The following is a 14512-nucleotide window of genomic DNA, read 5'->3' as shown; positions in this document are numbered from 1 at the left end:
GGGTTTATTGCGTAACTCCAGTCTGTCTTTATGTTCACAGGAAAACATGTCTGCTCAGGGGTCATGGTCCTAAAGCTGTCCCAGGACCGCTGGTCATCTGTGGTGGACTTGTCCTGAATATGCACATACACAGAATAAAGTTTTAATTAAAATTTGAGCATGAACGCTAATTACCTATAACCTTAGCCTATCTCTAAAACTATATTTTAATTTATTTTGTAATGATATTTCACTATATAATATATATATATATATAATATATATATATATTATATATATATATATATACATATATTAGTGGTGGGTTTAGATTAATTTTTTTTAAAATCTAGATTAATCTCACTGTGATCTTGAAATTAATTTAGATTAATCTAGATTAAAATGGCTCACTCTCAAATTCTGCCGAAGGCATTCAGATGTGTGTTCCCAAATAAAATTGACAGATAGAAGTATTTGAAAAGGGGTTTTCAAGCTAGGTGGTGCATTAGAAAAGGGCTCATCTCCTGTTTCCAAAATGCATCACAAAGTGCTTGAAAAAGTGGGCCCTGTTTGAAATTGTTTAATTTGTATGTTCGTTTATTTTTTATTTATTTGCGCAATTTACAAAATGTTTACTTTTTTTTTTTCTTTTTTTTTTTCTCAAGTTTGTAGGTGTCAAGGTACAGAAACCAACTAATTAAATGTAAAATGGCACTGATAGTCTTCAAAGTAAAAATGAATACTACAATCAAACCTACATTTATTCAGACACTCAACATTATCACATTACATTTCTCACATTATTACAGTTTTGTTAAATATATCAAAACTATATATCTGGTGTCTGAATATTTTTTTTCTGTTAAAACTACAAAGTAATTCAGTCAAGAGCAACGAGTGATTTTCATTTTTATTTTCTTAGATTACATCAGCAGCCAGTAGCTAAATTAGACGCGGTCAATTTAAGAGAAGATGAACTCATTCCATTTTTTTTCTTCAAATGTTTACTTTCACTTAAGAAATAACTGACAGTTTTTTTTTTTAGCATAATTTCCAAGGTGTAAATTTTGACATATTTTGTATGTATTTGTTGGAACAAGAGCAAAAATAAGCAAATTCGATCTTCAAGTGTGTCGAGACGCCTTTCTCTGCGTCAACACCAGAACACCACAAGTACTGAATTGGGCTCTTTCACATGTTTTTGTGTGTTCAAACTGCGATTTGTATTCGTTCGTTCAGGTGCAGGAGGGACTTCGATGAGAACTTTGCAGAAGAGAGCTCGATTCAGTGTCGCTGTCCGTGATACGCGGCTCTCTCTCTTGTGCGCACCGAACACAGCGCGCGAGTAACCAGCTGCTCTGTTCAGCTTTTCCACATCTTGTTTTTGGATGCTTTAATGTTTAAATCAACAAGCGTTAAGGCTTAAAAACACGTGAAAAAGAAGATAAGCTTTCTTGATGATGCGCAGCAGTGGCCCGTCAACTGTCCTGAGCATCTTTTTAGGGCTGTCCTCAGTCAGTCAGTTATATAAAATATCAAAGGTGAAAGTCATCATAGCTTGCTTAGAATAGACCCAGCTCTCAACCCAACTTTGAGAATAGATTAATGGTGATACCGGCCCACCACTAATATATATATATAAATTAAAATATATGATATACAAACTTGTTCACACTACATACACATTTAGGATCAGCCACCACTATTATAACAAAGACAATACATTTATTTACATTTTATAGTGCTATAAACAATTATCACCCATTTCTATGGTATTCTGGCAGAATCCATCACTAAAGCGCCATAAGGCTGAAAAAAAAAAAACACATTTTATCTCATCTGAAACAGAACTAATGAAAATGTGCTTGTGCATTTGCAATTTGCATTTAATGTGCCTGAATGCACGTTTCGACAGCAGTGTAAAGACTAAATGGCCTTATAGTCTTGCTACATTACGACTTGTGTATACAACATATGGAGCGACTCACTCATCTGTATTAGTAGTGGTCTGCGCTGCGTTTTACACCCGGCTATTCCAGGTGTTCATTACTTCAGATGGCCAGAACACACACTTTCCATCCCATTGAGGCTAATGGTGTATCCTACAGCTATATGGCCTCCTAATGGTAGATAAATTGCATACAGTAGGGGCAGAATAATCTAATAATTCAAAGACTGGGGAAATATGAGGTTTGGATATATATATGAGAGAGAGATAGACCACTGCAAATTCATCTTGCAGTTCCCCTCCTCTCAAATCTATTCCCAACTTCCCTGAAAATGAGATGCATGAACCTGCCTATTTTGAAACGTTTGAGGCAATCAATTACAGGGTAGCTGTCGGCTCCCCCTCAGCTCAAATGCCTGCTGATTGCATGTGTGACGGATCGGGGAGATTGGAAAACGTCACGTAAATGACTCGTCTGAGGTATGACTGAGAATACCTTTCTCTGCCTTCCTCTTGTTTGTGAGTGTTTGTGAAGGGGTATGCTTAAACTCAAGCTGTGCGGGTCATTTGGCCGGTTACCATGGAAATGAAAATATCAAGATACACACACACACACACACACACATTGTGACATTATTACTTAGTAGAGACCAAACTGACCAAACTTTTGGCTCTCATTCACATCCTAATAAATAAATAAATATCTGATTTGCAGTCTCGTGTAGGCAAGCTACCATCCACGAGGGGTCGACAGCAGCCTGATTATAATTCACCCAATGTAACAGGTTGACAGTTGGCAAAATGGATACAAAAAGCATAATCTGGCAGCTAATTTGCATGCTAAACTCTGAAGAAGGAACATTTTGTCGAGCCGAAGTGTTTTTAATGTTGAAGAGGAGCCCGACTTTATTCCTAAGAGAATGCTAACGCGATTGTGCTGCTCTTGTGTATTTCCTTTGCCCTCCATCTCTCTTCCTCCCGAACGCTTTGCTCCCAACAACCCCACTTCACTTCCTTTAGCTTTCTCCATCTTTCCTTGTCAGGCCTTTTCTACTTACACTCGAAGAATTCTTTTCACCTCCGGCAGACGAAATGCTCCATCGCTTTTCCCTCTGTTGCAATAAAAATGAGGATAGGAGGGAAGAAAAATGAAGAGAGAGCAAGAGAGAGAGATAGAGAGAGAGAGAGGGATCACAGTCACCGAACATGTCTGGGGGGAAGCAATGTTTGTTTTAATTTTTATTTCCTTGATGGAAGAGTCTATAGATTAAATTTTGGAGGCATGCGCGCTCCCTTCCCCCATATTTCTTAAAAAAAAAAAAAAAGAAAAAAGAAAGAGGCAACTTAAACGGCTACAGCATTATGCTCAAGAAAAGTGACTGCTAACTTCAGCATATATAAACCATGTCAGACATGTCTATTGAAAAACCGCATTAGAGGAAGAAGAAACTTAGCACTGCAAACTAAAGAGAAGGAAATTCTGTGATGTTTTTGAGGCAAAAAGGACATAAATTCTCTTAAAATCTGCTCAATAGTAATGAATTAAGTTTATTTCAATTCTGTTTTTTTTTTCTTAACTCCATTCATTATTTCAGATACAGTTTAGCAAGCTGCTAAGATAGCAACACAATAAGATACCTAACTGAAACTACACTGAACTCTGATCAGAATCTTTTAGTATTGAATAATAAAAAAAGATTTTGATAATCTTTATTCTATCATTTTTTCCTGCCATTTTAAGGCTGGAATACACTACATTACTTTTTCCCAGATATTTTCCCCAAATTTAAGTCTGGAATTTTTAATGTTAGTTGTCGAAAGTCAGAGCCAGTCTTTAGATTTGGGCAATTGTTGATTTTGGCAGAGTTGATAAAGGATTCTTACATATTGCATAGTGAGCATATACTCCAAAATGAATTCCATTCAGTTGGAGGTCATTTAGTTTTTGATGTCCAGTTTTTCTCTGTGAACAACGTTGGCAAGTTTAGGATAACCACGGTTTTATTCTGAAAATTCTGAAAGCTGTGTAGTGCATTTCAGCCTTAGTATACAAAATTCACTGCGCTTACAATTATGAGCTTGATTTGTTGCTTTGCAAGGGATATATATATATATATATATATATATATATATATATCATGCTGCCTCAGAAATTATCCAAAATGAGAAATATTAGAATTTCTGCCTACAATTTGCAATAGCTTTCACATAAGGAGTACAAATATAAACCCTTAAAATGGTCTTGGTAGACAGCTCAGCACACATTTGAAAAGAACTACCCTGCCTTTACTTATTTTCTAGCAAGTCCCTGTAGAGGATTCTTACAGACTTTAAGACTCCCTCACCCTCTCTTCCATTCTTCCCTTTTCTGAAAGTAGTGATGGGCAGGAATGACATCAGCAAGAACACATAATCTGCACTACCCTAGACCATTGATGAGGTGTATGAAAATCACAGTATCGTTCGAATCACTCCTTTGATTTTTCCTCATATCTTCCCTCATTACATTTAGCCATCGATTCCATCTTGCATTTTTTTTAGTCTGTTTGCCCACCAAAGTCTGTTTTTACCCAAGAAAGATTCACCAATTTATGCTTTTTACAGAGTTAACAACTGCATCTCCCCTTCTACACAAAGACACTTTTGGGATTGGAGAAGTAGTAATAAGCAGACAGAAAGGAAGGTACAGCAACACAGCGGTGACCACAACCTACAGTCTGTGTCCACAACACAAATGAGGAAGCGCAGGTCAGAGAAGAAGTCGGCTGTTGCACAATGAAGCAAAGGAAAGGTGTGAAAGGAGCAGTGTCTACAACAGCAGGGCATTGGGGGAGAGCAAGTTTAGATGCTGTGGGAGTTCTGTACTAGTCTAGAAGTTTCTATGGAGACTATAGGATGAGAAGGACAAAAAGAAACACTCTCTATGACTCTATGGCTCACACACACACACACACACACTGCCCTGTTTCTGTTACCTTTTCTCTGTTTGTCGCCCTTGGGTCTGCTGACTGTCTGGCTACAGTCAAACTATGACAAAATGCAGCAGTGCATTATTACAAAAAAGTAAATAAATGACAAACAACTGCATTAATACACAAAATAATAACCAATAAATAAATAAAAAATAGTGGATCAAGTAAAACAATGTGAGTAAGAAACACAGAACAAGGAGCAGGATAGACAACAAGGCCTTTGTCAGAGATGAGTGTCTGGGGTTAATTCACTAAATCTTAGTTTTGCCAATTTGGTAGTAGTAATTAATAAAAATTTAAATAACGGAGAAGAGCATTATAAGTGGCTTTTTATATAATTTTAGCATTCTAAAGCCAGCTGAGGTGTCTGTATTGGAGTGATGTGCTAAAACTATATAGACTAGGTAAAATATGCCGGACTGCAATATAGCCTAATGCATTGTCCACAAAATGACACTGAAAAACTTTCAAAAGATACAATAGCATCATGCAATCATCAATTCTGTCGAATTCTGGTGAATGCCACATTTGTTTAGGCATATTTGCATTGCATTTTAAATTGAAGTAGCATCATTCCTTTAGTGTATACATATCCTGAAACAACACTGGCAGAATTACGCAAATAAATGATGCAAAATTAATGAATTTTCCCCTTTACATTTCATTCATTACAGGACAAAAGAGATATCAGTGAGCTCTGGGGTCTCCAAACCAGAATAAAAGGCCAGAATTATAGTATCATGTTCAGATTAGGCTGTTTATTTCAGTGGTATATGTATCTTAACTTCTATATAGTATTAAATATAATCACATTACCACAAGAAATGTGGATGTATACGGTCACCTTCATTGCATACATGATCTCTGAGTTCCCTCCATTATAAAGTCATACATTATGTATAAAGGATAATGCGCTAAAAGCCTTAGCCGGTCTTTCTGCCATGACAGGCATTGCTGAGTTATACTGCATTATGTCAGCCCTGCTAATAGTCTGTAATCTATTCTACTCAGCTCTATGATAGAAGAAAACACAAAAGGACAAAATAGACACAACATTTGAGCTGAGCTACAATACAGCAGGAATAGTCCTACATGGAAAAATTTGCAGACATGACATATCTCACTAATTAGGTCTTAATTGGCACAGGCTGCAAATTAGCATTTGACTGTGTGTGTATGAGTGTGTAAGAGTCCCATCCCAGCTTTAAGCCCCTTCATTAAGCTATTGGATGGTGCATTTGCTTCACGTTCTGTCAACACAATACTCGGTAAAGAAAATATAATTCCAGAGCTAATTCTGTGTGGACAAAAGGTAAATACAAGATGGCAAAAAAATCAGTTATTGAATTAATACCCGAGAGGGATGAAGCTCTAGTATATGAGCTCTAGTACATACATATGCCACTCGTCCTCACTGAAGCACATTTTAAAAAACACCTGAACTTCACAGTTGAGCTCAGATACCGATAATTTAATTATGTTCACAGTTTCAATGAGGCATAACCAAACATGATAAAAATAGGTAAACACTCACAGATGCACAATAATGTGCACTTACAATCACACACACACACACACACACACACATTGTGTGAGTACTGATAAATGTTCAGAGCATAACCTTTAAAGCACAACAATTACAATATTAGATTCATGAAACCGCTCTACTACTAATACTATATATTATCAGTGCTATAGGGTTTTGAAAGGTTTAATGAGCCATTTATACTAGAAAGCAGTTTGAATAGTACTAGTTGATTGGGGTCACAGAATGTAATCATGCTTTAGATTAAATTTTCTAATTGCAGATGTTTCTAATGTTTCTTTCTAATAGCCTTTAACGCCTAGACATTATTTAAGTAGGTGACTTGACTTAAGTAGGATAAATATTTTAGCTGAGAATATATTTGTATAAGAAAAAGCCAGCAATGTTGTCCAGAATACAGATGAGTTAGCTATAATGTATTTTACCAGAAGACTTTAGGATATTCTGGTCTCTGCTCTGTAAATGTATCTCCATTTAAAAAGCTGTGGTTGTAAGTATTTGCGTAAAAAAAATTTTAATGTACTGAGACCTAATGTACTGAGCTCATAACAAAAAATGAGAATTTTTATTTCGTAAAATATTTCAATTGTGGCTTATGTTTTTATTTACAAAATTTTACATTTTAATAATTTACTGTGAAAGTACATTACTTTGATTAATGAATATTATACAGAATAATTTAATTATCATATATATATATATATATATATATATATATATATATATATATATATATATATATATATATATATATTACACTCAAGATTTTTATTTTTTTTGTTAACCAGCTGTATCATCCTTTATAAGAAAAATGCATAGAAATGTAACAACTACATGATTTAAAGCATCAGTCATGTCCATAGTATACATTATGCGGGTTATGTGCCTAAGTTAAGTTTGGGGGATTGTTCAAATCTTATATATTATAACCCTGTGCATGTATTTATGATGTTTACTCTTTCATAAAACAGTCAGTGGGTGTAAGAACAGAAGTTTTCAGCTAATACATATTTCAAAAGCCAGACTGTTGCCTTCCTCTGCTCTCAAGTTCCCCGCTGTGTTCATTTGTAGGATCCCCATTAGCATGAATAGACTGAACACAGGGTACTAGTCCTTTATCCATTTGGGACCATATGGGGTGCCTCCGCTACAGCTATCAGCCCAGCCAGCATCTTCACTTAAAGGTTAACTGCCTTTCAAACTGCATCAAGCTCCATTCGCTCTAACACAAGCAATTTAACGGACTGCAAGAGACTAAGGCGCTCTACTGTCCCCGTAGAAAAAAAGAACAAGACGATCCCTTGTAGAATGAAAGATTGAAGTCAGCTTATGTAGGAGGGAAACAGAGAGAGAAAGACGATTAGAAGAAATGGACAGTGTCTGGAAGGGGCCATTTGGATGTGTTAGAGACCCCACTTAGCTCACTTTCCTCATCAGATGCTAGAATGATCCAATGGGATAAAAGGAAAGTCTACAATAAGTCAGGAGGCGAAAAATGGCTGAGACTTTTCCCGAATGTGCACTCATCTCTTTAACGGCCCACACACACACACACACACGTTTCAGACCAAATGTACTTATAATACGTATTACCTGGTTGCTAAAACAGTATGTGCTGACTTACCGTATACCACATGGGTTATTCTCACTTTAATATGGATTTGTGGCCACATTACGTTTATGCGTTTATGATCTTTTAAAACAAATTTGAATAGATTTACCTGAAAGTTTTTGTGGTTTATAAGAATTTATATGTACAGTTTGGTTTTTAAAAATGTGAAGGGTTTAGAATGGCACCAGCACAAGGCTGTGAGATTTACAACAGTACATCACAACACTGAATGGATTATTTCACGGTGAGTTAACGGGAAATAAATAAAATCAACCTAACGTGAAAAACCACCCAACATTTAGCCCTCTACACCTCTTAACTCTACATGTGAGGGTTTACACTGCACCAATGAGAGCCTCTATAAAGGCTGGGAATAGAGGGTTTGGTTGACATGCTTACGCTGGCTCTCTTTGTAAATGAAGCTCATTTTCCGTGTTAAAGGCTCAGATTGTCGTGGTGGAGGTGGAGGAGCAACCTGTGAAGTCAGCCAGATTGTTAGAAGGGTTTAATGACCACTGGCATGGCACTTTGCTGTTATGACATGATACGTTTTGAGGTAGATGTAGTTTTATGAGGTAGACTGGTCTTTAGAAAAAGTAATGTCATGTTAAATGGTTATGAGTCCAGCAGGATCCAAAAAAAAAAAAAAAAAAACTGTGAAAGTGTACCTGTGAAAGGTAACTGCATGTGTAAAAATCACTTGTCTTGTAAAATAATTATGCCAAATAAACGATCACTTTCAATGAAAAAAACAAACAAACAAAAAAACACGTAAAGAAGAAATCAAAATAATTGATTGTCTTAGGCACTGGTTTATGTGCAATGCAATTTTTTTTATTATTATTATTTTTTTTTTATTATCCTGGCCATTATCGCTGCAATTATAGCATTGTCAATACAATCAAACCTCTGGAATGAAATCAAAATAATTATGCTACAGTTGCTGTCTGATCGGGATTTAGAAGGCAAATACTAAAAGCATCATACTGTCAGAAGAACTTTGTAGTACAAAAGCATTTGAAAAGCAGCTAGAAAGAGATTGATTCTCTGTAATATGAGAACATGAACCTCTAATGCTTGACTGAAGTTATCCAGTAGTGGTCTGTCCAGACCTTTTTACTGGGGTGGCTCATGTAAGGTACAGAGACATTGTCAAGAAGCATAATCTTAAGAGATGGCCAATCACAGTTTAGAATTTTGGGGTGACCAATCAAACCACTCAGGTGGCCAGGGCCACCCCAGGACAAGCCTCTGGTGAAAAGTAATGCAGCACAAGGATATAATGGGCTGAATGCTGTAATTGAGGCTGCAGACGGCATGATCCTAATGAAAAGTGAGTGAGCATGTGGCAAATGCCACCAAAGTATACACTTGTCACAAATTGAGGGCAGGCTTTTTTCCACAGGGTATTTGTTTTTAAATCTTAAAGACAAAAGCCTCTGGACATTTGTGTATGGATGTTTGCAATACACCTTCCAATAATAGAACATTAAAGATTCAGCATTCTAGCTAATGCAAAGATGAAGAGTCAGCTATTTCCAAGGAAAGCATATAGGAGACAGCACTGATGTAGGCAGGTGTACTTTGAGAAGTTTAATGGAAGGAGACTAAATATGGTCCAACTATTAATACTGTACTAATTAGCTTACAAAACACGTCTTGGAGAAATGGAAAGCACTGATAAAGATGAGTTTTCCAAACACCAGGTGCATTTCAATGTATATATATATATATATATATATATATATATATATATATATATATATATATATATATATATATATATATTTAATGTAAGTACCAAAATACAGAATGGTCACTTCCCGTGTTTTTTTTTTTTTTTTTTTACTATCAAAGGGATAGCTCACCCGAAAATGAAATTTCTGTTATCATTTATTCACCATCATGTCATTCCAAACAAGCATGATTTTCTTTCTTTTGTTTTTTTCCTTATACCAAAGTCCTACAGGTTTTAAACAACATGAGTGTGAATAAATGATGACAAAAAGGTGTATTGATTTTTCGTTTAGGCTAACATATGCATTTACATCATATTTAAAGGGGGGGTGAAATGCTATTTCATGCATACTGAGTTTTTTACACTGTTAAAGAGTTGGATTCCCATGCTAAACATGGACAAAGTTTCAAAAATTAAGTTGTACGTTTGAAGGAGTATTTCTGTTCCAAAAATACTCTTTCCGGTTTGTCACAAGTTTCGGAAAGTTTTTTTTTGAGTATGGCTCTGTGTGACGTTAGATGGAGCGGAATTTCCTTATATGGGTCCTAAGGGCACGTCTGCCGGAAGAGCATGCACTCCTGTATAGCAGAGCACTGAGAGCACAACAGGCATTCACTGATCAGAGCGAGAGCGTCGCAAAATGTCACAAAAGGAGTATGTTTTTGGTTGCCAGGGCAAGACAACCCTGCACAGATTACCAAAAGAGAAACAGCATCAAGGGACCAGTGGATAGAGTTTATTTTTACAGAGGATCAACGGAGTTGTGCAAGTGTTTGTGTTTGATCCCCTACATTTCGAAGATGCTTGTTTTACAAACAAGGCCCAGTTTGACGCCGGATTTGCACATTGTTTATTTCTTAAGGATAATGCAGTCACAACGAAAAAGGGTCACGATCGTGTGTTGGAACCGCATGCGGTGAGTAAAACTGCTTCAAATATCTCTGTGTTGTTAACTCAGCTATCGGCGCATAAGCACATCAAGTAAACAACATGCGATGTTGTCATCAAACTGCACTTTCCACATGTACAGCTTAAAAAAAAAAAAAAAAAAAAAAAGACGACAAAGTGGAACTTTCCAAAACCGCTAAGCAAATATATACAGTTTCAGTACATACCACATAAAGACGTTGTTGCTGATGCTGCTCTTGTTAAATTTCAGCCTCTGGATCTGATTCTGCATAAATATATGCTGAATCTGACTGTTAGCCATGGTTTGTTTTGGATGTTTTTTTTTCCTCACGGTAATGTCACATCTTCCAGCTCTCAACGCAAAAGCCTATTCGCGCTTGTGATTCTTTAGCTCCGCCCACACGTCACGCCTCCAGCCGGTCGTGTTTTTTTCCGGGAAAAATCGGTACAGACTATCTTTCTCTTATGAATATAATAAAACTAAAGACTTTTTGGAGTTATGAAGGATGCAGTACTACTCTATAGGTACTCAAGATTAACAGGATATTGAGTGAAAACAAGCATTTCACCCCCCCCCCCCCCCCCCTTTAATATCAAAATGTTAATACATTTCAATCACTGCAATTTTAAAGCTTAAGTTAAAATGAATTAAATACATTAATACACCATTCAAACAAGATGTTTCCTGTGGTAACAAATGATTTATGTAACTATTATCAGTAATTCAAGTAATCAATTAGTGATCCAGTTACTATTGCTTTAAAACTCCTCCAGCATTGCACGAGTTACAGACTTTATGACGCAATTATGCAGGATTTTTAGAAAACACAGGAAAAGATTATTTCACTTAAATTGTGGCTAAGGGTGGTGCACGATTTGAGCATGTCAGGGATGGGTACCACAGTGTGGGTTTGCAGGTTAAAGGGGTCTTACCTTGAAGGAGGACATGGCAGGGTCCCTGTTATACCTGTCTATGGTATGGAACTTGGTGGAGTGGTTGAGTTCATGGTAGAGCTCTGAGTGTCTTTTGCGAGTGTGCATCACTTTCTGTAAGGAATGGGAAACAAAAAACAAAAAAAACAAAAAAAGAAACAAAAGCAAAAATAAGAAGGGACAGGCCAGGGAGGAGCTGGGTCAACGGCTACCGGTGTTAAACCGCAAAACTAGGATAACTATAAACACTCAACCTCTTGAAGGGTGGTGCACTGATTGAGGAGTAATTAGTAAACGAATTGGTTCTGATGGATATTAAACAATGTTAAAGCTCTCTGTCATTGTCTTTCTTACTGACAGACACTTCCACTAATTCTCAGACTTAATTGGAGGTGGTTGGAAGCTGGCTGGGCTGTTTTGTAGTCACAGCTGGTGTTCATGCAGAGCTGAAATGGAGCTCATAACTGCGGATGTAAGCATCCACGTACTAGGGTTGATTTCTCAGAAATAATGGAATTTGGGGTTTTATTTGGCTTTCTACAAATGTTTATAGAACAATTCTAATATTTTTTAAGGCAACCAAAGTTAAATATATACATTTATGCAAGTATATATTTTATGGCATTTTAATTATGCACATTCACCCATTTAACTTAATTTGCTCAGTCTGAATTCTAAAACTTGTTGAAATATGAGTGTTGGAACCAATACAATCTGACCAGCAAACAAGTGCCAAATGCCAAACCAGCAAACAGATAATATTAACCAGGCTGGGAGATTGACTAACCTCTAGACTTTACCAGAGCAATAAACATTTTAGTCAAATAGTATTTAGCTTTTGTTTTCAAGAGAAATTTAATGCATTAAAACTAAATGCACTACACATTATTATGTATTTATTAGCTATATTTCACTTAATTCACTTTTTCTAAATGAATCCTTGGTAGCAGCAAAAAAAAAAAATCATGAAAAATTACTTTAGTCAACCGTCAACCTCAGATTTTTTTATTTGGACAGGAGGGAGATCTCATGCAGCACTGACTCGGATGGAAAAGGTTATGAAGCTCTAAAAGCATTTAAATGCGTTAGTAACAAGACATACCTCTGTTTGAGAAGAAGCCTCCATTCTGGAGAGCAAATATCCAGTCATAACTTAACTTAAGCTTTCAAACATAATTGAAGAACAGTTGGTTTAAAAGCACACAAGTGTGTTCTGAAGAAAATGGATTGGGATGTTTTAGACTGGAGATTTGCTGGATCCTGGCAGTTGATCATTCCATGGAGGTGCTCTCCAGGCTGCCTCAGTCATACACGTGCAGTCTCTACTCGTCACATTATGCCATCTTTCTCTTTCATACACAATAATGCCACTCACTCAACACTTACAGAGCTCTACACTGGTTCAGTGTTTCTGCAGCCTTGATCCTTCTGTATATAACAATTCTGTATATAAGCATAATATGCCGTGACGTTTCTAGTGTGCTTAATAAAAGCTTAGTTAGCTGGTTCAAGTGTGTTTAATTGGGGTTGGAGTCAAACTATGCAGTCCAGCAGCCCTCCAGGACCAAGTCTGGCTACTTCTGTACTAGAAACAGCATGCAGGTGTGTTAGAGCTAAACTCTGCAGGACAGTGCTGCTCCAGAACTGGTTGAAGACAAACCAGTAACTCAACTGTTGATCTTTTAGGTAACAATTCAGTAGTAGTAAGGGTATGTAAATGGTTGAAATTCATTTGTAGAAATATCATATCAGTTATTATGTCTTGTGGATTATATGTGAACTTCTTTTATGTAAAACAGCTTGTTCAGGACAGTGTTGAATAAATAACACCACTTGTGTTTTGTTAAAAATATTACCTTCTTTCATATTCTGCCATATTCTTTAAACTTATGAGCAGAACTATATGTACATAGACACTCTATTATAAAGTTAATATATTTTATATTTTATCATATATATTTCAAAGTGTGATATGTGGTAACCCTGTTTTTAAACTATGCTGAAAAAGCATTGCTTACAAATCAAGGCATGTGAAACACTAAGCAGTTCTGCCATGGATAGGACTGTTGCTAATACTTAATGCATGATGGGGGGAAACAAGCACCAGAGTGGCAACTACCATTGGCTCCTGTACGAGTCCACTGAAAAATAATGTTGGACAGAAGCACATACACCAGTCTAAGGACAGATGGGGACAAGGTCTTACCTCAAAGTCCAGCTCAGAGTACCGTACTCTTTTCCTCTGGGGGAGGGGGAGAGAAGACACCATCAATCACAACTGCACATCTTTCAGCACCTGAGTAAACTGGCGCCCATGAAGCATTTGTCTCATGTAGGTGCAGTTAGCATTTAATTCCCCTCAGATGACTGAATTGTGCTTTTGCGATGGGTGTTTTAAAATTTGGCTTCAAACTGAACTTCACTATAAAACCAAGGAAAGATGCATTTGACTTTAACAAGCGGGTGTATGGCGGGCATCTTACAGCATAACAGAAGTGCATAAATACAAATGTGAATGAAAAAAAAAAAAAAAAGTTCTGGGAGAAACAAGATACTGTAATGGGAATTACTTGGCTACCTTTTCCAAGCACACTAATGACCTACCAGCTGAAGTTTTCATTAGTAGACTATTTGCATTTAAAATTGAACGGCTCTTAAATTGGCATCATTGTTGCTTTGTATTATATTTAGTGTCCATTAAGTGGCATATAGGCAATTCGGTGCATATATTATGGTCATAATTGAGGCTTTAGATGTCATATAAGAGATATAAATACAGTTAACCAATACTGCCTGTACACAATGTGAGGCAATTTGTCACAAGCTCAAACTCATTGAACACAAACCAGTCAAGACCTGGGTATATGCTACTATG

The 14512-nt window shown here is 36.6% G+C and overlaps 1 protein-coding gene across 1 annotated transcript in view; it reads right to left on the bottom strand.

The window, feature by feature from the left end:
- Nucleotides 1-38: 38 nt before the first annotated feature.
- Nucleotides 39-14512, bottom strand: part of LOC113070973 (adhesion G protein-coupled receptor B2) — a gene marked incomplete at its 3' end in the record, with an annotated part of 106893 nt that continues 92419 nt past the window's right edge. The window contains exons 19-22 of the mRNA XM_026244327.1: nt 13844-13879; nt 11638-11751; nt 2986-3039; nt 39-113 (exon numbers count right to left, since the gene is read on the bottom strand). Coding sequence (XP_026100112.1) covers nt 39-113; nt 2986-3039; nt 11638-11751; nt 13844-13879 — 279 coding nt within the window. The remainder of the gene's footprint in view (nt 114-2985; nt 3040-11637; nt 11752-13843; nt 13880-14512) is intronic.

Source organism: Carassius auratus, unplaced genomic scaffold (genome assembly GCF_003368295.1).
Source record: "Carassius auratus strain Wakin unplaced genomic scaffold, ASM336829v1 scaf_tig00005520, whole genome shotgun sequence".
Classification (NCBI taxonomy): domain Eukaryota; kingdom Metazoa; phylum Chordata; class Actinopteri; order Cypriniformes; family Cyprinidae; genus Carassius; species Carassius auratus.
Note: the sequence above shows the minus strand (reverse complement) of the source record. Positions and strands in the feature narration are given on the sequence as shown.